This window comes from Paroedura picta, chromosome 1 (assembly GCF_049243985.1).
Source record: "Paroedura picta isolate Pp20150507F chromosome 1, Ppicta_v3.0, whole genome shotgun sequence".
Taxonomy (NCBI): Eukaryota; Metazoa; Chordata; class Lepidosauria; order Squamata; family Gekkonidae; genus Paroedura; species Paroedura picta.
In genome coordinates this window covers 118,827,165-118,852,673 of record NC_135369.1, presented here as the reverse complement: position 1 = coordinate 118,852,673, position 25,509 = coordinate 118,827,165, and the positions used below count along the sequence as shown (strand labels likewise).

The 25,509-nt window shown below is 49.5% G+C and overlaps 1 protein-coding gene across 2 annotated transcripts; it reads left to right on the top strand.

Moving 5' to 3' along the window:
* Positions 1–7,122: 7,122 nt before the first annotated feature.
* VGLL2 (vestigial like family member 2) lies at positions 7,123–25,243 on the top strand. 2 transcript variants are annotated; one of them, XM_077301178.1, is made up of 4 exons: positions 7,123–7,428; positions 11,623–11,923; positions 19,086–19,595; positions 21,252–25,243. In XM_077301178.1, the coding sequence occupies exons 1-4, from the start codon at positions 7,348–7,350 to the stop codon at positions 21,290–21,292; spliced, it is 933 nt and encodes a 310-aa protein (XP_077157293.1). In that variant the 5' UTR covers positions 7,123–7,347; the 3' UTR covers positions 21,293–25,243. The 2 variants fall into 2 exon arrangements, with proteins under 2 accessions (XP_077157293.1, XP_077157286.1); XM_077301171.1 differs by lacking the exon at positions 21,252–25,243 and adding an exon at positions 21,098–21,244.
* The last annotated feature ends 266 nt before the right edge of the window (positions 25,244–25,509 follow it).

Sequence of the window (25,509 nt, the reverse complement as noted above, 5' to 3'; positions counted from 1 at the left end):
GAAATCAATCCTGGAGGTGACCATTGCATAGGTCACTGCAGCTAGGTGTTCAAAGGACAGATAGGGCACTAGTAGTCTCACTTGGCATAGATGTAAAAATGTCTATTGGGCTACTTTCATGACCTGCACCTCCATTGATGGAGGAAGGGGGCATCCAGGATTACTCACAAATTCCTGGAGGACAGTATGATGTTAAGTTGCATCCCAGCCAAGCTGGGTAGGAGCACTTCCTAGTCTGCCTCCTTCCTGCCCAGCCACAGGACCTCTGTTTCAGAGGGTCTGAGTTTCAGGCAACTCAGCTCCAACCATCCAGCCATGATTTTGAAACATCTGGCAAATGTTTCCAGGGGAGAGTCCAGGTAGTCATGCATCAGGAGACAGAACTGCGTGTCATCCACATGCTGGTGACAACCCAGCCCAAAACTCCTCACCAGCTGAGCCAGAGGGCACATAAAGATGTTAAAAAGTGTGGGAACTGCACAACCGAGTTAAAAGTAGCAGGATGATTCCACCCCCACAACAACCCTCTGTGTCCAGTTTTGGAGAAAGGAGAACAGCCACTGGAGGGCTGTCCCACTTTATCCCATCCCCAGTGAAGTAGCAGGCCAACAACTCATAGTTGGCCACACCAAACATGGCCAAAATATCTACCATCATGAGGATGGTTGAGCCACCTTGATCCAGCTGGCACCAGAGATTGTCCGTCAAGGCGACCTACCCCGTGTCCAGGATGGAAGCAAAACTGGCCCAAGGTTTCCTTCAAAAATTCTAGGAACTGATCCAAGACAGCCTTTTCAACTACCTTACTCAGAAACAAGAAATGTGAAACTGGGTGTTTGTTGCCTGGGTCCCACAAATCAAGCAATGTTTATTTTTTTCAGTAGAGGGCAGACCACCACCACCCTCAGCACTCCTGGGAACTCCCCAAATGACAGGGAGAGGTTATTAATATCCCTGAGGGGGGCACCTATCTGCTGGTCACTCGGTTTGAGTAACTAAGATGCAGAGGGATCAAGTAATTGCCCTCACTGACTCTAGCAACTTGTCCACTTCAGTTAAGGAGAGCCACCCAACCCATGAAACACTATATCCTGCAGTGGCCACTGGGCCTCCAATTCCCTTATTGTATCAAATGTGGCAGGTCGGCCACAACGGAGCAACAAGACTTTATCCATGAAAAAGTTTTCTAATGCCTCACAGCTGAGGTCCAATTAACTAAAATTTTGGCACCCTTTCTCAAAGGTGGTAAGAGACCACAATTGTGCCAGGTGAGAGCTCAAGGCCATGATGGAAGTGACAAAAAAATCATGTTTGCCACCTTCACCCCCATCTCATACACCTTCATAAGCATGTGATAAAATGTTCTTGAAGCTTCATCATGGGTCCTCTGCCGTACTCACTCTACCTGTCTCACTTCCCTCTTCCTCTCCCTGAGCTCCCTGGTGTGCTGTTTGAGGCGTGGGCGGAGAGGGCACCAGGGAGCAATCTCATCAATGGCAGCAGACAAGCAGGACTCCCATTCTCCACCAGTGCCACCAACAAGTCACCAGGAGGCATCGGGTTCCACAGAGCATTCAGGAATCCAACCGGATCCATAAGTCTCCACTATAAGTCTCCATAAGTCCACTAAGAGGGACAACTCATCAAGTTTGCAGATGACACCAAATTGGGAGGAAGATAGAGACAGAGTTCAACGAGATCTGAACACAATGGAAAAATGGGCAAATGAGTACAAGATGCAATTTAATAAAGATAAGTGTAAAGTTCTGCATCTGGGTCAAAAAAATGAAAAGCATGCCTACTGGATGGGGGATACGCTTCTAGGTAACGCTGTGTGTGAACGAGACCTTGGGGTACTTGTGGATTGTAAACTAAACATGAGCAGGCAGTGTGATGCAGCGGTAAAAAAGGCAAATGCCATTTTGGGCTGTATCAACAGAGGCATCACATCAAAATCACAAGATGTCATAGTCCCACTGTATACGGCACTGGTCAGACCACACTTGGAGTACTGTGTGCAGTTCTGGAGGCCTCACTTCAAGAAGGACGTAGATAAAATTGAAAGGGTACAGAGGAGAGCGACAAAGATGTTCTGGGGCCAAGGGACCAAGCCCTATGAAGATAGGTTGAGGGACTTGGGAATGTTCAGCCTGGAGAAAAGGAGGTTGAGAGGGGACATGATAGCCCTCTTTAAGTATTTGAAAGGTTGTCACTTGGGGGAGGGCAGGATGCTGTTTCGGTTGGCTGCAGAGGAGAGGACACGCAGTAATGGGTTTAAACTTCAAGTACAACGATATAGGCTAGATATCAGGAAAAAAATTTTTCACAGTCAGAGTAGTTCAGCAGTGGAATAGGCTGCCTAAGGAGGTGGTGAACTCCCCCTCACTGGCAGTCTTCAAGCAAAGGTTGGATACACACTTTTCTTGGATGCTTTAGGATGGTTAGGGCTAATCCTGCATTGAGCAGGGGGTTGGACTAGATGGCCTGTATGTCCCCTTCCAACTCTATGATTCTATGATTCTATGGATATAAAACATAAAATGCAGCTTGGCATTTGTTCATCCTTCTGTCTCATGTGTTATATTTTGTATAAGGGGAGAGGTTTATTTTCTTTTGGTCTGGGATCATGCAAAATATGAAACTTCCAACACAGAACATGAAGGAATAAAGTTTTACTACCAGTCTCTACTAAGAACGGTAAATGGCATTACCCTTCTACAAAGACAGGGCAATGCTGCCATGGAGAAAAGCAGCATGGACTTTCCCCTATGGCTCTTGGATCCTTCCTGGTGTCGCTAGGAAGGGGGCCGTATAATTCTGCCTTGTCTTGATCCAGCCGGACATCTTTGATAATCACTGACTATTTCTTTCAGATTTTTTTCAGGTATTAATACAACCTTTTAGGATGTTTACTCACTCTTGTAGGATACTCAGGTGATCCAGCATTTCTTCTCCACATTTTTCTTCTCATTCTCTTGTCAGTTACTCATGCCTCTCCACTTCATTTTAGTTGTCTCATTCCAAGGAAGAATTTCTCATCTTTCCCTTGGATTCTGCCTCTTTCTTATCTTTCATACTAGATAGTGTCGTGTTATTGTTTTATACTTCTAGCTCTCTCTTTTTTCCCCAGTCACACAGTTCTGTCATTTCTAGTTTCTTAAACATGCAAATCACAGCATTTTCCATGAGCACAAACATCAAGAACCAGAGGACCATGCTCCACAATAGAGGTTCATGCTGTGCAAAAGGAAAGAAAGAAAGTACAGGATTCAAGCCATAAACACTAAATATGATTATGGTTTATGAAATATTCTTATATAAGGATTTTAAATATGTCTTCTGGGGAACCCAGCTAATGATTTAAATAGTAGAATTTTGTATGTATTGGTGCTAGAACAAAGTTTTGTGAATTTAAGAGATACTGAAAATTAGTGAAAAGCTTACATCAATTAACCATTGTTGGGGAAAATGAATGCCTTGCAGTTTCACCTATCTTTAGTTTCAGAAGCATTTGAAAGGAGGAAAATGATGTCCATAATTTAAATTGTCATGTTTGCATTTTGCAGAAAGATTGTTAACAATCTTCTATATATTTATGATACAACCTGGGAGGTGGGACGTGTCCGGCTGACAAATTAGAATAGGGCCAATCAGGGTGCACCCAGCTTTGCCCTGATTGGCCCTGCCCCTGCAGCTCCTGCCCTCCATTGCTGGATTCTAGCCTCTTTGCTCTCAGACGCACCTCAGTGCCTAGAGTCAGCAACAGATGAGGAGAGAGGGCCCTGGGCAAAGGGTCGTGATGGAGGACCTCCTAACAAGGGCCTCCTGGCCTGCTAGTCTGGGCCTGCTCATGAGGGCCTCCCGGCCTGCTGACTGCTCGTTAAGGACTGCTAAGGAGCTCTGTCGGCCCTGCTAATGAGCTGCCCAGCCCCTGCCTGCCTCACTTGATCTGGCTGTGAGCTGCCTCCCAAGGCCACCTTCAGCTGCCTGGCCAGGGGCCAGGGGAGGGGGCCCTTTCAAGGCCCGTTCTTAGGAATGGGCTTTGAAGCTAGTAAGGCAATACAATCAGAGTCCAGTAGCACCTTTAAGATCAACAAAGATTCATTCAGAGTGTGAGCTTTCGAGTACAATAATTCTTCATCAGACTATGAACTCCTTACATGACAGGAAATATATAGCAAAAATCAATGATGTTACAACAGTAGACTGTGTCACAATTAGGCAAGTTAGAGGTCTAATTCATAGAGCAATAACTTGCTAGCACATATGCACACATACTGGGAAGTAAGACCTACAGAACTCAGGAAAATGTGGTATTCTCTAGATATTCACATAGATATATAAATTCTGTTAAGCCTGGGTTTTTTACAATTCACTTTCAATTACACAGCATTTTGGAGGGCAAGTTAATTTCTGCAACAAATGATGTGCAAGAGTGAAATTTTAATGCCTGCCTACAGTCTTGATCCCAGATGGTCACAAATGGGAATAAAATCTCTGACCTTTCTGCAACTGCTTTGTATTGATGGCACGAGCAGCAATCTGGGGATTCCCCTAGTATGGAGGAAATCCTGGGGGGCGGGTTAGAAATGACATACTCGGTTTACATTGCATTCCGTCAACATAGCTGATGTGGCTGCAGGACAGGGAAGGATGGTTGGGGTAATATTGCATTCTGGCAAACTGTGCCTATGAGAAATGCAATCTCTGAGTCATCCAATAAGGCTTCTCTGTTTTGTGCTAAGTTCCAAAGGGCTCCTATTGATCGCTCTTTTTTTCTGCTTAAGACCTTCATAGATCAAAACAGCCTTGAACTATGCCAAGAAAACAATGCAGGTTCTGCTTTTGGATTAAATATACCCCTTTCAGGATCATTACACTTCTGATCACTGAAATGTCCAGACAGTCTTCAAAGGTATATTCCCACATTGTAGTACTCTAGCTCTGAGGCTCCCCTGATCTCGTCTAACTAGCAAGTTCAGGAGTCATGGTCTTCTCTTTCAGCAGGACAGATTTCCTCTGACATAGCCAACATGCATTTTTTTTTATTTAGCATTTATTTTATAAATGTGACATTAAATTAGGTATAAGCAGAATTACATTTCTATTTTTCACACCCTTATTTATTTACTTTCTTTATCCTTCAGTTTTCTCCAAAAGGAAGTACAACATTCTCCACCTCCATTGCATCCCTCACAAAAACCCCTTGTGAATTAGCTTAGGCTGAGAATGTAGGACAGGCCCATGGTCACCCAGTAACATCAGTCTCCCAGATCCTCTAACCACCTCTCAATCTGGCAGCAAGAAAGGAGCTCAAACCACCTTCAAAAACACATCTGAAATATTAGCACTGAAAAGTGCACATATCTAAGGCACATTAATAGCAAGTGCTATGATCGGGGCTACTCAGATCAGAAACTGAGTCTGAGAATGGGCCTTGCACTACAGCCCCCACCCCCAAAAAAGGTCAAAGCAACCCAAGTGGCTAATTTATGTTGATAAAGTATCTATTGTTCATTTGTTGGGTTTTTTGTTAGCATTTTAGGTCTTATTAGGAGACATAACAAGAAGATGCTTTGATGTTGCTTCAGTTGAATCTACTCAGACAATGATCATACAGATACTGAGGATCTCCTTCTTGGCCCCAAGGATTTCTCCTGCTAGCACCACCACCATCCAAATTTAAAAGGTTTCCCTGGATGATTTTGTTTTGCATTTGATGTGCAACACTTTTTACTGCAAGCCAGCTTGGTGTAGTGGTTAGGAGTGCGGACTTCTAATCTGGCGAGCCGGGTTTGATTCCGCACTCCTCCCCATGCAGCCAGCTGGGTGACCTTGGGCTCACCACAGCACTGATAAAGCTGTTCTGACTAAGCAGTAATATCAGAGCTCTGTCAGCCTCACCCACCTCACAGGGTGTCTGTTGGGAGGAAAGGGAAGGTGACTGTAAGCCACTTTGAGACTCCTTCGGGTAGAGAAAAATGGCAAATAAGAAGTTCCAAATTTTCTTCAGTTACTGCTTCAGGTGTTTGACTGGAATCCTACCATAGAAATCTGCTTTCATTTTAGTTAAATTTTTAAGACAAATAGCTTTGTTACCCTAAACAGAGTTACACCCTTCTAATTGACTTTGGTGTTACTAGTTGTAACTCTAAAGATTGCACAGCAAATATATTTTGAAGTATGAAGAGAAAATATGAATGTTATCATACTGCATCATTTGGATGTTATGACACAGTTTACTAATTTGCTACTAATTTATTTCCCCTTTTATCTGTACTCTTATGATTCTTTTTGTTGTCTGAGGAAGAGTACATGCACTTGAAAGCTCATGCCTTGAATAAATCTTTGATAGTCTTAAATTTTTAATTTAATTTAATGGACTCAAATTTTTAACAGTCAAACAATAAGTGAAACTTATTCTGCAGGAAGAAAGGTGAGCGAATCTTGCCACTGTGATGCATGCCTGGATAACCTAAAGCTGAAATTACTGCAGTGCACTCTGCATGGGGCTGCTCTTAAAGACTGCCTGGAAACTAAAGTTGGAAGAGGATGCTCTGGCGAGAATATTGACTGAAGTGGGTCATATGGACGAGATCACTCTGGTCTTGTTCCGCCTACAGTGGTTCCCTTTCTGCTTCGGGATGCTGGCAGGGGGCTTTAAAGCCCCGCGTGGCTCTCACAGAAACCTACTACCAGTCCAGGAATCTGAGGCTAGAGGGGTAGCAACTCCTCTTTCGGGAACTCCCTCCCTCCCTTTCCTTCTTCTGGCGCCCTCTACCGGCAGGTGGTGAAGGCTTCTCTTGGGTCGCCGTGTGCTTTCCTATGAGTAGGTTTTTGGTTTAATTATTTCAATATTTTTTAAAAAATCAAATATGTTTTAATGTTCGAGGTGCTTTAATGTCTGCGGCGTTAAATGTTTCCCGTTCGCGGTCTCGGGAACTCTGGAGTTGGGCGGGAAGGCGGCGTGAGGCGGCTGTCCAGAAGCCACGCCGATTCCCAGGCGGCTCCCCGGAGCCCCTCCCCCCTGATGCCGGCGCGGCTCCCGATTGGCCGCCAGGGGCCCCGCCTTGCCCTGACGCCGCGGGCGCCGTTTAAATGCCTCCCGGGCGGCGCCCCCCAGCCCCGCTGCCTGCCCAGCGCCTCGCCTGGGACCCCAGTGCCGCCGGCCGCGCCGTCCCTCCGGCAGCAGCAGCAGCAGCAAGAGGAGGAGGAGGAGGAGCAGAAGGAGGCGGGGAAGCCCCAGCGCCCCCGCTCGCCCGCCGGCGCTGCAAGCCCCCATGAGGCCGCCCGCCCCGCGGCCGGAGAGTTGATGGTGGGCGGCGGGCGTGCCGGCTGCCCTTCGCCATGAGCTGTCTGGATGTGATGTACCCAGTCTACGGTCCTCCGCAGCCTTACTTCGCCGCCGCCTACAGCCCCTACCACCAGGTAGGTGCCTGTCGCGCGCCGGACGCCTCGCCGACCCCGACCCCCCCCCCCCTCGGCCGCAGGTCTGCGGGCGCCTCTCGCGGGGCGCGGCGGTCGCGCCTTTGAGCTGGCCGCCGGCTGCCATCGGCTGCCCCGACCCTGAGCATCCCGCCCGGCCCGCAGTCAGTCGATGGACTCCCCTGAAAGGAGCGCTCGTCTAAGAGCCGCGACGTTTGACCAGCTTTCGGGGCCGAGCGCGCTTCTCCCGACGACATCGATGTCACGGCGAAAGTGTAAGCGCAGAACGAAGCTCGGCTGGCGCCAGAGGGGCCCGGGGTCCGCAGCACGGCCAGCCACCCGACTCCCGCTCTTGCTCGTTTCCCACGTTTCCCGGCCGCCTTTCCACCCGCGCCGCTCCCCGAGGCGCTTTGCCGCGTCGCTCGCCCCGGGATAGAAACGAATCCGTTCATTTCAAGCCCCTTTGAGGGACGCCGCAGGAGTCTTGGCGAGAGCCCCTGGAACGGTGGACAACAAACCCCAGCCCTGCCCGCCCCCCCCCCCCGCGCTTGGGACGGGACTGTGTCCCTGGCCGCTTTCCTTGCGCTGGTGCAAAAGGGACCGGTGCGCCCAGTTGGCGCTGGGCTGTGTGGGCGACTTCTCGGGGCGGCGGGGGACCGAGGGGCGCTGTCCACTGGACAGCGGCAGGCAAATGGCCCCTTCCCGTTGCGGCGGGGCACGGAGCCGCTGCCTTGGCCTTTGGATCTGGGTTTCCGTTAGGCGCCTCTGTTTTGAAAGAGAACAAAACTGGAGTCCAGAAATGTTTTAAAGGCCAACAAAATGTCCCCTGGTCAAAGATCTTTGGTCAGACCCCAACGCTTCTGTATGGACCCCGGAAAGGTGTTCCCCGGACCACGCTCCGTTGTCCGTTCAGGCCTTGAGCGGTGGTCAAGAGAGGAGTCCTGCCAGCAGCACCTTCACGTCGGGGAGTTACTTCGGCAGATCCACTGAAGCTCCTCCCCGGCCACAAGTGGTGCTCGCCTTATAGGTGCTCCTGGGCCTAGTCTGCACACATGAGATAATGCACTTTCAATGCACTTTAGAAGTAGATTTTCCTGTTCTGCACAGGAAAATCCAGCCAGGAAAGCACATTGAAAGTGCATTATCTATTGTGTGCAGACTAGGCCCTGGACTCTGGCTCTTTTCTGCCGCTACAGGCGAGCCCGGCTACCGACCTCGATCTCGTCTTTCAGGCCTTTCCTAAAGGCGTTTTCTTTTCCGTGGTTATTGGTCTGCCAGATGTTTTCTTTTGAGATTATTGCCAGGGGCCAAGAGGATGTCAAGATGTTAACTGTTTTAATGACGAGCCTTCTGGTTCCACAGGCATGACTTTTAAAATGTTGTGAGCCCCTCCCCCCCCACACACACAAACAAACACTCTCGGAGGGAGAAGGGTGGGATATGAATCGAATAAACAAATCAAAGGCGGTTTTGAATTTTGTCCCGCTAGGACAGAGTCACAGGGCTACCGCCTGAGGTTTGCTCGCATTGATTTGTTATTGAACGATCTATTCTTAGCCCTCTCGGGGCTCATAGCGGTTGGCCAGGCAGCATACGCAAGAAATCTCTTTTTTAAAAGAATTAAGACGTTATCGAGCTCTCTTTAAAATAAAACAAAAAAAACTAGTTTTATTGCTGGAAACTGTCGGACTCGGTCAGCTATGGCCCTGTCAAAACCACCCGCCTTTTAAAGACGTGGCGGCCCAGGGCGGAAGGGCTGAGCTCCGTATCAAGGCCGCCTGGTCAGGAACTTTTCACCCCGGTTTATAAAGTGCTTGCTTGTGTCAGACGGCAGAGGAATGCGCTGGACAAGGGCGCTGCACCTGTTCGAGGGGTTGCCGGCGGCGGCGGGGGGGGGGGTGTGGTCGGGTCCTCCTTTCCCCCCTTTCTCCTTCTGCCTTTCCAAGGGCGAAAGAATATCCGGAGCCGGAGTCCCCGTGGCGGCCATGGTCGCGAAAGGCGCTCGGGTGCCGCTTTCCTGGAAGCCTCCTGAAGAGGCCCCTGAAAGAGCTTTCACATACACCCAGGCGCGGCCTCAGGATCAAAGGAGGAAATGTAAGAAAGAACCCTTCGGGGGGAAATGTTTCCGAGGCCTCCCGCGTTCTCCCCCAAAAGCCGAAGGGCTGATTACACACACACACACACACACACACGCCCTGGCCAGAGCCCTACTGTTGTCCCGGCGCTGGCGTCCCCCTGGAATAGGGCCCGGATCTTCCCAAGCCCCCCCCCCCCCGCGTGTGGATCTTCTCCCCTTGTCCGTGATGCCGTCGTGGTCACTGGCGCGCCCTTCTCAGCCCTCCCCAGGGCGCGCATTTCGGTGGGCCGGGCCACAGTTCTGACGCCCTTTCCGCAGGGCACTTCAGCGGGCAAAGTGTGCGTGTTCGGGGGTCTACTTCGTTCAGGGCTTCCCAATTCTGCCCAGGGGGGAGGACTCGGTGAGAGCTGCGGGAACAGAGGATGAAAAAGCATCGAGTTGTTCGGGGTTTGTGGTCGTTCGCATCTCTGGGGGGTAAAACATCCTCCTTTGATTTTATGAAACAAACGGGATGCTGGGGGCCGAAACGGCAACTCCCCCGGGAAGGCCAGTCTGGCCGAAGGGGCGACCTGCCGGAGGCCCAAAGAGCGCGGGGCGGGACAGCCAAGGGGAGCGGGGCTTCCGGGACCTCCTGCTGCCCGGCTGCGCCTTCGAAGCCTCTCTAGAGCCCCAGCTGCGAGCGGCTGCAAGGCCCGGCGGGCCTGGGCAGGGTCTTCCCCGGCATCCACAGCCACAACCAAAGCTTCGGCGTGTAGGAACAGCCAGGGTCAGCCGCAGCAGCTGAATAAAGCCAAGGCGGCCGCCATGTGGAGAGCCTCCCTGCCCTTCCTAAACGAGGAGGATGTTGATGTAGTAGTAGTAGTGGCAGCGGCAGTAGTATTAGTAATAGTGGAATTGGAGGGCCGGCCCCCAAAAGGGACTTCTGCATCACGCCCGGCCTATGGGGGCCCACTCAAGAGGAGCCGCGGGGGACAGGCGTGTTCCGAGGGCGATCGGGAATAGGGGCCTGCGCTGCAGATGCGCCTCCTTTCAGCCCGTCGGGGAGTCTCGGGGGTCTGTTGGCGAGGGAAGGAGGGCAGCCCGGCTGCGCGGTGTTTCCTTTGTTTGGATGCCGGCCGCAGTTGGCCAAACCGCTCGCGGCCAGCTGCAGGCCCTCGCCCTCCGGCAAAGCAAGCGGCTTGAGGCCGGTGGGGGCAGATGAGCCAGCTTGGTGTCCTGGTTAAGGACGGCAGACTGGAGTCTGGAGAACCGGCTTTGATTCCCCACTCCTCCTCCACAAGCAGCCCGCTGGGTGACCTTGGACTAGTCACAGTTCTCTTAGGGCTATTGTGCAGAGCAGCTCTTTGACAACTCTTTCAGCCCCACCTGCCTCCCAGGGGTTGAGGAAGGCAAAGGTGATTGTCAGTCACTTGGGGACTCCGAGTAGTAAAAGGCGGGGTCTAAAAATCAGGTTCCCTTCCTTCTTTCCACGCTCTGTTTCTTTGGAAGGTCTTCCGAAAGGCCCTGCCAGCGACCCTTGTGCCGGCCTCCCCCACTCTCCCTTGGCCAAGGAAGCCAAGGGCTGCTCCTCTCGGCCTGTCCCGCACAACCTCTGGCCAGGCCGGCCTCGCCTTGGACTGCCGCGCCGCCTGCAGGGCACGGGGGCGGCGGACTGATGGGAGTGGGGCAGGCTCGGTCGCTCGCTCAGGAGGGAGGGGCGGGGAGGAGGGTCGCGGACCAGTCTCGGGCCTCCCCGTCTGGCGGCACGCAGGGGCCCCGAAGGCAGCGAGGGGCAGAGCCCGCCTCCGCCTCTCCCACCGCGCGTCGCTTTCCCCGGGGCGGCCAGCTGGGCCCGAGCGGCGCCTTCCCGCGCCCTGGCTGCTCGCTGCGCCTAGCGCCCAAGTGAGCCCGCGAGAGGTGCCCCGCCTCGAGCGCTGCCGGCTCTCCCGGGCAGGGCAGGGCAGGGCAGGGCAGGGCAGGGCAGGGCAGGGCAGGGCAGGGCAGGGCAGGGCAGGGCAGGGCAGAGGCGCGGCCGGGCCTTCTCGGGGGCGGGGGGGGGCTGCCTGTCTCCCTCGGCCTGCGGGCAGGCGGCGGCGGCAGGGGCTCCGTCGGAGTGACGGGCGTTTGCTCTTTCCCGCCAGAAACTCGCCTTTTACTCGAAGATGCAGGAGGCGGCCGAGAGCGCCAGCAGCGCCAGCACGAGCGGCCCGTTCGCCAGCCCCGCCGCGCCGGCCAGCATCAAGGAGGAGGAGTGCAGCCCGGAGAAGGAGCGCCCCCCCGAGGCCGAGTACATCAGCGCCCGCTGCGTCCTCTTCACCTACTTCCAAGGGGACATCAGCGCCGTGGTGGACGAGCACTTCAGCCGGGCCCTCAGCCAGCCCAGCAGCTACTCGCCCGGCAGCGCCAGCGCCAAGGCGCCCAGGAGCTCCACCTCTTGGCGGGGTGAGCGCACAGGCCGCGCCCTCCGCCCGCGGAGACGCGCCTTCACACTTGCATGCCCGGCACGGCCCGGCGGCAACCTTGTCTTCCGCTTTGGCTGCCAAACTGGAGCGGGGAGGGGAGGGGAGGGGAGGGGGGGAAGGGGAGCATCCACAGGAGCCGGTGCCTCAGGCTGATCCAATGGGCCTTTCCCAGTCCTCAGCATGCGCTTTTCCCGACCTAAGGGGAGCCCGCCCGGTCGTCCGGGGGGGGGGGGGGGACCCAGGCCAACCTCAGGCGCCTGTGGCCTTTCTCCAAGGTCTCCCGCACCGGAGCCCTTTGCATCCCCACCGCCATTGCCCGCGGCCGGCTCAGGGAAGGTCTGGCTCTCGGCCCGCCGAGATCAAACCTTCCCGAAGCACTCGGGTAGCGGCTTGGTGGGAAACGGCTGCGGACAGCGGAAAGCATGCCGAACATCCCTGGCCGGATGCTTCGTTGCCAAGGCGTGCCTTCGCAGTTGCAGCCGCGATGAATGCAAAACTGAAAATCCCTGCCATGTGGAAGCAGACAATAATACGCAGAAACAACTCCTCCACCCCCCTCCAAAAAAAATAGCATTAGGCTGTCACGTATTGGTAAGGCGGGGTGGCGCAGGGAAGAAACAGCCAGCAGAGCAGAAGCTTCTGGGAATATAGTTCCTTGGTTCTAACCCCACTGAAAGCTCCTTGGAGCAAATGTCCTAACGGGAAATGCTTGGGGATCACTGCTCCTGCAGTTCTTTGTAAGAAGAGAGGTTTGTTGGGAAAGTTTTCACGTGTCACTTGTGAACAGAAGTGCCCCACCAAGTGCGTGCCTAACACGGCAGCATCCGGCCCAGGCATGGCTTCTCCTGTGGTCGCCGCCGGAGAAGGAAAAGGGCGAGAGAGAAAATCCCGGGGGGGCGGGCAATTAAACTTAAAGCCATCAGATTTTACCAGGGAAAATGCCCCTTATTTGGGATGGCGGAGGGATGTATGGGACTTGAGACATGCCCTTAAACGAGTGCTGAGAACGCACTTCCTGTGAAATGTCGGGGTAACCATCCTTTCGAGGGGACGAAAATCAAGGGTCGCCGAAGGGATGGCAGTTGGGATGTCCAAGAAGTGTTAGATATTAAGGATTGGTAAAGTCTTAATATCCGTAAAGTTAGCAGAGTGCTTGAGGCATCTCCCTGCCATCACGTTGCTTCATGGAGAGATGGAGGAGAAAGAGGGTGGGGACTGTGCAAAATTACCCTCTAGGGACAGGTCCGTGAGATCAAAGTGGTCAGTGTCCTGTCTATCTCACTCACTCTGTGGCAAGAGAGCCCTGTTTACACCCCACAAATCAGGAGACATCGCACAGAGAGCTGTTTTCCAACAACAAGTCCCAGGAGAAAGTACAAGATAAAAGGGGAAAGGTAGCGGAGTCGTCCGCCCCCCGCCCCCCTGTTTATGCGGGAAGGTCATCGCAGCCTGCCTCGGGGACTGCGGCAAGAGAACCCAGAGGCAAGGGAGTGAGGGGAACGTGCCTTTGATCCAAAAATTGCAGGGAGGAAGGCAGTGAGGCAAGAAAACGTACATGACATGGGAAGTCCCACGAATGGAAGGAAGGCGGGCCTATGCCTAATGGAGACACTGAATAATAAATTAATAATAAAATGTGGCACTCCAAATAGTCGTTGAGGCAAGGAGTCTGGAGCAGAATCCCTCCCGCTGAGACCGGTGAGAGGGAAGGCGCTGCGCTCGGGCTGGATTGCCCCCCCCCCATGGGCTCGAGATGGGTGGCACGGTCTCCTCTCAGTGTTTGTCCAGAAGGGGAAGGAACTGTTCAGGGAGGGGGCAAAGCGATCCTTTGTATTGGGCCAGCTCCACAGAACTCTCTTGAAAAGTTAGCCTGAAATCTACCTCTTCACCCCCAAGAAAATGATCCCATAAAAACCCTGGGGTTTTAATTTTTATTTAATTTTTTTGTAAAACAGGCGCTCTTTTACGGGGCTCATTTTCTGAGCGAAGAAGGCAAGAAATCGTGATCAATGATTTCGGGGAGGTTTCTCGAGAGCGGTGTCTTTTTTTCCTTTCTCCTTTGAAAGCTCTGCCCTTCCTTTCGCAAGACAACCCCTTTCCCAAGGGGTTGGCTCCTCTCTGCGCGGGAGGAGGAGATGGCGGAGGCTTGCTTTCTACGCGGGTGCCAATCTACGCGGGTGGGAATGAACGGGAACCAATCTAGCGATCCGAGAAACAGGGGGCTGTGGCAACTTTTGGCCTCGGCTTCATCAGCTGACGCCCACGTTTCACTGTCAGCCGTGCGAAGTGTCCAGAGCGCCAGCAGGTTCTTCCTTGCCAGCCAGCCAGATCCCGCGATCCCGCGCCCACGTCCTTCGAAATTGGAAAGGTCCCGCGGCACCTTTAAGACCAGCCACGTTTCATTCCAGGGACGAGCTCCCGGGTGCTTTTTCAGTGGATCTGAGGAAGCGCGCCTGCACACCCCTGACTAAAAACGGGGTTGGCCTCAAAGGGGTTGCCGCAGGACTCGCACCGTGTTCTGTTCCGGCAGGCCCACCCGCATCTCTGTTCTTTTGAGGTGGGCCGCCTTGAGCCGGAGGAGCAACTGCTGAACCGGCCGGGCAAAGAGCAGCGGCTGATTAACCGAGAGGGAAATCGCCATTCTTTGAAGGGCGTCTCCGGGAGACCTTGATGCTGGGAGGGCTTTTTTTTTTAAGGGGGGGGGAGGGGAGGATATTACCTGCAATTTTCGCAAAATAAATGCACTAAAAAATACAAGCGGATTGCTTTCACTTCTAAATTTTGTCATGGAAGTCCACGACAATAAGCGATCGTGAAGAAAATCACTGATCGTTTTGAGGACAGTTGAAGCTCGATCCTATGCAGGCTTATTCTGAATTAAGGTGAACGCTGTGTGCAGGGCTGCAGCCCCAGGGGGTTCTGTTGCAGTACTGGATACCACCCACCATTACTTTGGGCTGACTGGACCATCTGGCTAAAGTGAGGTGAGACTTAGCTGCAGTTTTTCTTCGGCTTACCTAGAGTCAGGTCCTTTGGAGTTCTGCTGGATTTGTTACTGGATAGTAACTGCACAATTAAATAGATTTAACTTCAAATACTGTGTAGACAAAATTACTTATGGATAGGACTTGTCCAAAGTGAGGTCCAGTTTCAAAAGTAGTTTTCATTATTTTTGTTGATTGGAAACTTGAAACCTTTAGCTTTAAAAACACCCTACTCCAAGTATTCAGATTTCACCCCCAGATTTAGGAGTGGGGAAAGCTTGCCAATATTAACCATTTTAAAAAAAGCAAAAAACCCACTCCTCTGCCCTTGCTGATGTTCATGTTCCAAAAGCAGAGCACCACGGGCTGTGGAAGGGGGTGGGGTGGGTAGGAGCGAATTGTTTGAGAAGGACATCATAGACGAGGATAGAAACCCTCGAGATTCAGATCGGCTGAGAAGACATCGTGTTTTATTAAACACTGAAAAAATCAGAGTCCAGTGGCACGTTTAAGACCAACAAAGATTCATCCAAGGCGTGAGCTTTTGAGTGCAAGCACTCTTCCTCAGACTATGAACTACCATCATGACAGTGGGAATATGATGGTAGTTCATAGTTTGAGGAAGAGTGCTTGCACTCGAAAGCTCACGCTCTGAATAAATCTTTGTTGGTCTTAAAGGTGCCACTGGACTCTGATTTTATTGTGCTACTTCAGACCAACACAGCTACCCGTTTGAATCTATTAATGGGTGAATCTCTCATGTAGACTTGCTTCAAATTCCATGCGGTTGTAACCCTGAGAGTGGTTCTTGAAGGCCAAATTGTCCCACCCCCCAAACACCTTCACATCCACTGCTTGCTGCTGACAGTGGTGAGCGTTCCTTTCCTTGCATGAAACAAGCCTCCTCGGCATTCAAGTCTGCAAGGGCCAGGGGAACGGGGCTTGGGACTTTCCACACAGTCTTAAAAACAAGAAACAGGCCCAGGTGGCTACAAATGGAGACAAAGGCAGTTTTCCAACTCCAAGTTGCCTCTGGCCCTCCAAGCAGCAATGCCCCACAGCGATCATGGAATCCCCTGCAATCCCAGGCATTGCACAGCCAGCCCTGCTGTACCCTTAGGCGGCTTGGACTTCCCTGCCCTTCAACACAACACCCCAGTCCCATAATTTTAGTTTGTTTGGACTCAGCTTTTATTTCCAGCTCAAGCTGTATAAAGGCTTCAGCTGAGGGCCTTCCAGGAATAAGCAGTTAGAAGTTCTGGGTTTATAGAAGTCTTAGGATCTGTAAGTCTTTTATTCCTACTTTAGGACAGACTCATCTAGTAAGACTTAGTGCTCCAATCCATTTTTTTGTTTTAACCCAAATCTCATCCTGGAAAAATAAAGGGCCAAGACAAAATTGTTTCTATGCACACTTTCCACTCAGCTGAATCATCACTGTTTGTGGCTTAGGAAGACGGGGACGTGTGGCTTCCAGTCATCCCCTTCTCCCTAGGCCCATCAGAGCATTGGGATGTCCAACTCGGGACTGTCCACCCTCCCACAGACAACACTTCTTCCCACCATAAAGTGCCCGAGAATCCCTTTTAACTGGCAGTGCCAAGGATTGCACCTGAGCCCTTCTGCATGCAAAGTGTGCTTTCTAAAGCCGAGCCACAGCCTTTTATCAGGTTTGACTCTCCCTAAATTAATTCCTTACTAGGAGCTCGTGCAAGTACAGGCTTTGGCAGTCTTTCTTGCCATATGGATTCAAACCTGCGTAAAGTCTGCTGCCTGGTCTTGTATTTGATGGGGAGGGAGGACTCTCTTATACCTGCACATTCATATCTGCCATAAGCAGATACAACTTAGTTGAGTTTTTTGTTTTGGAACTGTTAGAGAAAATTGGAACTATCAGAAAGTAATACTCTTTAGGAAACCAAACCAAAATGTCAGAAAACAATGTGTAAGCATTGGGATTTCCAGAATTCTTCATCAGACTGGATGTTAAAAGGAGCTGGGGAGGGTGAAACAGTTGCTTCAGGTTACAGATCTTGAGGCGGTTAGTCTGACCCTATCACAGTGGGGTGCATTTTGGAGTTTGGGTGCCCCTTACCCATTGGATAAAGAATTCTGGAGAACTTGAAAGCTTTCAGGCTGTTTTGTGTGCTGCCTTTCACCTGAGGATGACTTTCCAACAAGGGGCTGAGCTTTGCCACTGGCTCAGCCTCCCCTCCCCAGCTGTTTAGACTAGAGCAAGAGCTGCAGCCTGTGGCTGTGTTGATAGCTGACTGACTGTTTGCATTCCCTCTTGGGATGTTTTGTATTAATTAGCCACCTTGGGCTTTCCTTTTGAACAGAAAGGTGATATATAAATAAATATCATTGAATTTTGGTTAGTTTCTGTACAAGGTATTGCATGGATTTTGTTTTTTTCTTTGGACCAATGTGGCTTCTTGGAATTTCAAGTTACTTATGTTTGAGAAATCACTGTTGCACTCATAATTTGTGAGGAAACTTGGACAAAATTGATTTGGCAATGGATTCTTGTTATTTGAGAGAAATCTGGGGGATGTGCTCTGCCTCTGCTGTGTATGCAGATGTCTTGAGGATTTCATGTTTGATTTAGGTTGTAAGACATCTGATTCCCAGGCAGCCATGAAGTGACTTGGGCAAAAGGTAATCTCCCATCCTAAACTACCAGACAGGTTCTTATGAGGATGAATAAAACGGCACCCATGTGCACAAAGTACATCTAGGAAGATTTTATTTTGAAAGTTATGATGAATCCCTGAGATGATTTTAGGTGGCTCTGTAGCCAGATCTCTGGGGAGCAGATTTTTGTTTTCTACAGGACTCCCTTATCTCCTTCAAGGCCTGCTGGCCACTCTGTCGGTGCTAATAACATTGGACTGTTCCCTGGGAATCATGTGCTTGTGTTGGTTTCAATGTGAATCCATGATGGACTCACCCTTTCTTGGTTAGAGTCAATGCTGCTGTTGCTTCAAGATTCATTGTAGTATTGATATTCTCATACATTAGAATAACCCTTTTCTCCCAAAATGGTGGTAAATCTGAGAAGATGCCAGATATTTCACATGCAATTTATTTGTCCCATTTGTGGCAAATCAAAATGTCATTATGGGACAGGGTATAAATGTGAAATCAAAAAATTTATTTAAGGTTTGTTTAATAAGCTGGTCTAGGTTTCACACATGGGATATTAAGAATGGTGGGATTGTTCTCCAAACAAACATTTTTCCATTGTAGAGAAAGTTCTGAAAATAATGGTTCCACAGGCTCTTTGTGTAGTTCAGCTGCATGGCAGGGAGATGTCCTTGGATGTGAATATTGTTAGAAAACAGGATTTAACCACTCAAATGAATATTCTAACCAATGCTACTAAAAGAACTTGTAAGCCTCTCTGCTGATACATTGGGATAGAAATCAAAGGGAAGATTTTTTTTAATTGCATGTGCATTTAAGCCAACATTAGCCTTAATGTATACATTCCAAGCATGTATACATGTTTGCCAACCTCCAGGTGGAGCCTGGAGATCTTCCAGAATTACAACAAATTGTCAAATAGAAATACGGTCCTATAGGGAAGAGGGTTGCTTTGTGGGACGGGCTGTATGGCAGTGTACTCCACCAAGGTCCCTTTCCTCCCCAAATCCCACCCTCCCCAAGACTCCAGCTCCTACATGGCCTGGAATTTCCCACCTGTAGTTAATAATCCAGTGCAGACACAGGCAAAGCATCTCCCAGCCTTTCTCGGTTAAATGTTTTGTGTATGAAAATGGTCTACATTTGCAGCTACAGAGAAGATCATAGAAATATAATCAAAGATTTGTCATTTGTACAAATGGCTTGGCTTTTCCTAAGGCAGGACTCCCTGCTGGCACTTTTATAAATCTGACACATCATGGTGGGCACAGCCACAAAACGGCTGCTGCAGCTTACCTTCAGTCACACCATGATGGTCCTTGTGCCAATGCAATGTTTTAAAAAACCTGGACAGCCCATCAGATCTCTAGTGGCCAACCAGAAGCCCTGCTGGGCCTGACACATAACATCATGGGGGGCAGTAGAAGTGACAATGAGCAGAAGTAATGCATGAAGAGGACCTCTCCCCCTCTGCTACCGTTGATGTTTTCTTCTCCATCTTCCTTTGTTCAGATGGATCATTCCCCATGAGTCAACGTAGTTTCCCACCCTCCTTCTGGAACAGTACCTACCAGCCTTCTTCGGTGCCTGCATCCCTGGGAAGCCCCCTGGCAGCGACTGGCCACACTGAACTGCCCTTTGCCACAGCGGACCCTTATTCACCAGGCTCATTGCACAGCCATCTCCACCAGGGTGGCCCAGAGCCCTGGCACCCTGCCCACCACCACCACCATCACCACCACCATCACCCTTACATCGGCTCACAGACCTCCTCCTATCCCCGCCCCACCACTGTGCACGAGGTCTACAGTCCGCACTTCGACCCTCGTTACGGCTCACTGCTGGTGCCTGCGGCTTCTGTGCGCCCTCATCGCCTCACGCCGGCTTCTGTGCCCACATCTGTCAGCCCCCAGTGTGAGCTAGGCAAGAGCGAGCCTGCCACTTCAGCATGGACAACACCAGCACCTTTTCCCAGCCCAGCAGGGGAGATGGCACAGAGCCTAGGCCTCAACGTGGACGCAGGTAAGGCCTGCCAGACGGAGCTTTCCACTTCTGGCTCTCCCTCTCTTGCTGCTTGAAACACGGACATGATGATGATGATGATAGGAAAGGGAGTAGGAGGGTATCAGCAATAAAGTCCTTTTGCTCTGCTTCAAAGCAAGGAAAGCTCAGCATGAATAGAATGCATTTCCCATGCCATAGAGCAGTGGTCCCCAACCTTTTTATCACTGGGGGTGGGTCAACGCTTGACAATTTTACTGAGGCCTAGGGGGGTTAGTCTTTTGCCGAGGGTCATTGCCACCGCCGCCTGAACCCCTGCTCCACTTGCTTTCCCGACGGCGCCCCTCACTTTCCACTGCCCGTTGGGGGGCACAGCAGTTGCACAGTGCCACACCGAGGGGGAGCCCCAGCCAAGTCGGCCACCAGAGAGCACCAAAGGTGAGCCGGCGGCAGTGTGGCAGGGCAGCCCCCGAGGCAGCAGCCGGGGAGGAGAATAAGGAGGAGCCATGGCCCGGTACTGACTGATCAACGGATTGGTACCGGTCCCCGGACCGGGGGTTGGGGACCACTACCATAGAGGATAGAATTACATGATAAAGAAAGCACTGAGATGTTGCTGGTTCATTACTATGTTTCTTGCAATCTCTGATGGACACGTACTTTCTTTTTTCTACTGTAACGGCTCCTCTCTTTATCTAAGCAAATCTCTTTGTTGTCTGCTGAGATCTCTGCTTACAAGTTGTTTTACCAGCGGAACAAGACAGTGAGTGGCTTCTAGTTTCGTGGGTCAGTGAGACTAGGGAACTCCTGTGCCCAAGGCATGAGTTTGGGGTCCTACAATTATAATGATTGTGGCTGCAACCAGGGATCCACCAGAGGCCTAGTTTTAAAGTGAGCACATCTGTTGTAGATCAATTTTATTCTACTTCTTTTTATTCCCTAAACCAGGGGTAGTCAACCTGTGGTCCTCCAGATGTCCATGGACTACAATTCCCCTGCATTTGCTGGCAGGGGCTCATGGGAATTGTAGTCCATGGCCATCTGGAGGACCACAGGTTGACTACCCTTGCCCTAAACCATCCTGAATAACATTGTTGAAGGTTGTATTTACCCTCACAATAAATCTGTGGAGTAAGGAGAGCTTAATTTTTGTAGGGCTTGCCAGGGCAACCATGTTTTGATACTTGGTTTTGATGCAGATCGGAGCTCTGGCATTTTTAAATTAATTTGTTTGAAGACATGATAGGCAGTTGAGCATAGTTTGTTAAACAAAATCTGAGAAAGCAGACAGTGTTCTGAGCTGCAGCTTCATCTTGCACCCTCTGTTCACTCAGGCTCTTATCAGTTTGGACTTGGCTTTTCTTTTCACATCCCTCCTCCTCAACCAGAACCCACCATTTTCTATGGTTTAGAAAGGCTACATGCGCTAGAAAGAAAATGGCGGTAATGCTCATCTTTTCCTGCCCTTATTCCCTCCCTCCCTTTCTCTTTTGTGTTATTTCCATTTTTCTCTCCGTTCTCAGGTTTGCAGCCTCAGGATAAAAGCAAGGATCTCTATTGGTTTTAGACCTGCCTTTCCATCTCCTCTTACCCTCTAGTCAGATCTCTGCCTAAGTAAGACTGCTGACAGAGCTGAAATCAAGTGGGTTTGTAACAGCTTCTGATCTTGGTTTACAGCTCGCCGTTATTCCTTCTGTGGTGGATCCCTTCTGAGCTGAGCAGCTGATTCTAAAGCTCCTGCCTTCCCACCCCTGCATCGTTCAGCATCTCATGTCACATTTCAAGGACAAGAACATGGGAAAGGCCATGGGGGCCAAAAAGCTGCTTCAACTTGGCGTTTCAGCAACAGAGCCTGACTGGGGGGGAGCAGTGAGGAGTATGACAGCCTCCCTATTCTCTTCACTGTGAAACACCAGGCACCACGGCTGGCTGCACATCCAGAATGGTGGTCGAGACACTTGAAGGAGTCGTGAAACTGTGGCAGATGTCAAATTGCTGACTTCAGGAAACAGAAAGTGTTTGTGACAGTGTGAACTTTTCTTTTTTATCAACTTTTTTAAAATCAAAAACTATGTCTTGAAAGCAGCATGGGAAGATATGCACATACTAGGAATTATATTTTTGTCCTTTACACTGTAGAAACAAAAGGAAGAATTCTAAACTCTGAAGCACGTTAGGCATTTATGACAATAATAACAAAAAAGGAACGCTCTTTCAGGCCACAGTGATGAGTGGCAAGCGACTGGCATGGGCCACCTGCCTCTGGGCCTGCACACATGCAGCTGTTCTAGAGACAACTGTTCAGACTCCAGAAACTTGACGTCCAAGGAGGCACTTCTCAGAATTTGGCACAACAATTGTATTATTTGATAATAATGCGTACATATGTGTACATATATATAAGTATATATAAATATATATATAAGGTTTTTATACAAGGGATGTTTTATGATGAAAAAGAGACCCTTCCAAAAGAAAAAGAAAAGAACCTACATGAGGAGAAAACAGGGAGGAAAGTCATTAAGTAGACACAGAATCTCGTTTCATTTGAGCACTCTCTATATGTATTTATGTTGCTTTCTTTCTGACATCATTGGTCAAGGGGTTGGGTGTCTGTTGAGTGTACCCCCTTTATTTAAGGGGGGGAATTTCTTTGTAGGAAACCTACATTAAAGAAGTCTCCTTGCACCCTCCGATAGCATGGTTTTTGTGAGAAGCTAAAGCCTGAGAGGGCATAGATTTCTTAGGCACAAAAGAAAAACCCTGAAATATGAACTGAAAGTAACTTTTGACTGATCAAGAATGTCCCCATGTTGAAACATTCTTCAGGGCTGTTACAAGCATGCTGAAAACAAAATATGTTTTGAATTTTGCTGGAGTGAGCCAAAAATGACCAGCATAATAGAAGCCCACAAAAGATATATGGTAAACTGGATTGCAGCAGGCACCATTGCAATCCTAAACTGAGTTACACCTTTCAAAGTCCATTGAAGTCAATTAATTTTGAAGGGTGTAGCTCTGCGTAGGATGCCTTTGTTAACATGTCTGCTGTTGTCCATGTTCTCCACATATGGGTAGGGCTTACAAATAATACACAGTCAGCATACAAGGTCTTATCTGCTCTTTGCCACCTGCTTTCTTCTGCCTATCCTGTCTTCTCCTACAGGGCAGGTAAAGAAGCTGAGCTCCTTTCCTGGTATTTATTAAAACACTCCTCCACCAACCCTTGCCTTGTGTCTGAAGGCAGCTCAAATATGAACCATATAAAACACAATAAAGCTCTACGTATAGCCGCTCCCTCAAAAAACATGCCTGAAGCACAAATCCCATTAGAAACTTGAGTAACTAATAGGGCCTAACAGCATCTTCTCTAAATTTCTAAGGGTGGTGCCCCAATCCAAGGCAGTCAGTTTTGCTAGCTGAGAGCCACTACCGGAACAGACAGCTCTGGTAAGCGCCAGTGGGCAGCCTGAGACATTCTTCCATTCTGGCTAGTGAGAACTATTTCTGCTCAGGCTGCAACTTTCTTGATGACTGCTCCTGCTTTGTGGAACAGGCTTTATGAGGATATGAGGTAGATTTCAGAAGCTCTGAAAGGCACAGCTGGTCTGATGTGCTTTTGGCGGCTCATGGGTGGTTGGTCTGTTGTAACGGGATAGTCAGCTCGTTCTCTTTTTGTTGCTGGTGTTGTATTTTTGCAAAATGAGTTTTTGAGCTGGTTTTAATGATGTAAACCACTTTAAGACCCATTAATTGGGAGACAAACTGGTTATACACATAATAAATAAAGCAAAGGAACAACCAGAAGGTAGCAACTAAAGGTTGGTAATTGGCACACAGCAACATGAGTCGGGACAGTCCAACAGATACGTGGATCCTACCTATGAAGGGCTTCCATACAGGAGCTATATTTTCTAGTCTTCTTCCATGTTTCTTGGGAGAAGAGGAGTAGAAAATGATCTGGACTGCAGCAGAAGGGTGCAGAAGGAGATCTTCTCTCTGCTCTTGCAATGATCCACAGGAAGTGGGAGCTGACCTCTAGTTCTACTCATGGGCATCTTGTAGCAAGACCTACACGCACGCACACACAGAGTGTCTGTCTTCTTTGGCAAAGGAGTGCATGTACTTTGGTGCTTTCTCACTGAGTTGTAAATACTGCAGCTGCTCCAGCAAATGACAACTCTGTACTGTGGTTTCTCATTAGAACAAGCACACTGCCAGGAATACAGGAGGTGCTATGAAACTGTCAGTCAATAGCCGTTTTCCCTGAGGCCACTGAAATTTGGATCTTATCATTAGCTTTTCCTCTCCTAGATTTATGGCTGGATTTATGCGAACTGGAAGAGATCCTATCAGAATCAAGGGAGGCCTGCTGGTTACTAATGTTTCAAGCAGCTAGTGGAGAATTGCCAGGAGATTCAGCTTACCTAGGGAGAATGGTCATTTAGATCTTTGCAATTATAGGCAGTGATACATGGGATAATTATTTTAACTAGATAAGTGTCAGAAGAATCTCCTCCTTAGTTAAGTGTCATCTAGGGATCACTTTAAATGTTACACATTTCTTGTATGAATAGTACTTCAGAGTAGAGGAAAGTGTGCCAACCAGATGTAGACTATCGCATATATCAATTGTGCCCCTGTCTCTCTTGCTGTGAAACAAAGAGCAATCTGCAGCTGGCATACTTTGTGCATGCTTTGCATCTCCTATGTGGGATACATGTCGTGTTTGGAGTCATTAGAACGGGTGGCAGTTTAGACTGAAAATGCATTGTAAGAGTACCATGGAGCATAGCTGGAAAGAAATTTGGCAGCCCATGCTAAGTAGAAGAGGCAGAAAAATAAAAGTCACCATGTTTCTCAGTGGTTGGTAAAATATAATTTTTAAATATTCATGACCCACTTTTCTTCCCCAAGTAGCTTTCATTGTTCTCCCCCACTTCATTTTATCCTGACAACAATCACCCTGCAAGGTTGAAAGAGAGTGATTGGCTCAAAGATACCCAGCAAGCTTCCATGGCAGAGTGGGGATTTTAATATGGGTTTCCCAGATGCTATTCTGACATACTGACCACCACACAACAGAAAAGTTTGAGAAAAGTTTCCCAAACATTCGATTCAGTGATGACCACATAAATAACAGCATTTATCTATTGTTCTTTAAGTGTTCAAAGCACTTGGCATATTTTATTGCTGTTATTTCTAAAATACCCCTATAAAAGAGACCAGTTGTATATGGCACAACTAAGTTTGAAAAATTACCATAGGCATTAAAAATTACTCATTACTTCAGCTAAGTGACATGGTAGCAAAACAGAGATTTGATTCACAGACTTCCTGATCACAGCCAATGTGTTAGACCAGCAAATACCAAACCAAAGATTCTTTTCTCGGAAAATACCCACCAACTTCTCTGGTCAGCACGCTCCATTTGATGCACCAGAGATAAAAAGTTATCTCTTGTGGAAATAATTTGGAGCAGCTCACAGGCTCAAGGCAATCTCCATTTCAGACGCAGAAGCAACCACTAGCCTCTGCTTTATTTTTGGAGGTGGAATTTTAACAAGAGGCTGCTTCCCAAGAAACCCTCCTCAGCACAGATGCGGCTGGAAAAATATCGCTGGGGACAATTTCAGTTTGCATAAGGGGCCCCCTGCTGTTAGAGTAGCAAATGTTTCTTGTAGACTTGGCATAGAGGCCTAGGGGGGGCTTGATTCTTGGGGGGGGGAGCATGTTTCATCTGAGTTTCTGCTGGAGGATGATGCTGATTGCTTTTAACCCCCTGAGGAACTTTATCATCCTGATCTTCTTAGGTCAGCACAAGCTGGGCTGACTCTCTTGCTCTCCCTCTTACTTGGACGTATGATAAGTTCAAGCAAGTGTTTAAAAGCATACACTGCCTTATACTGAATCGGTCCATCAAAGCTGGTATCGT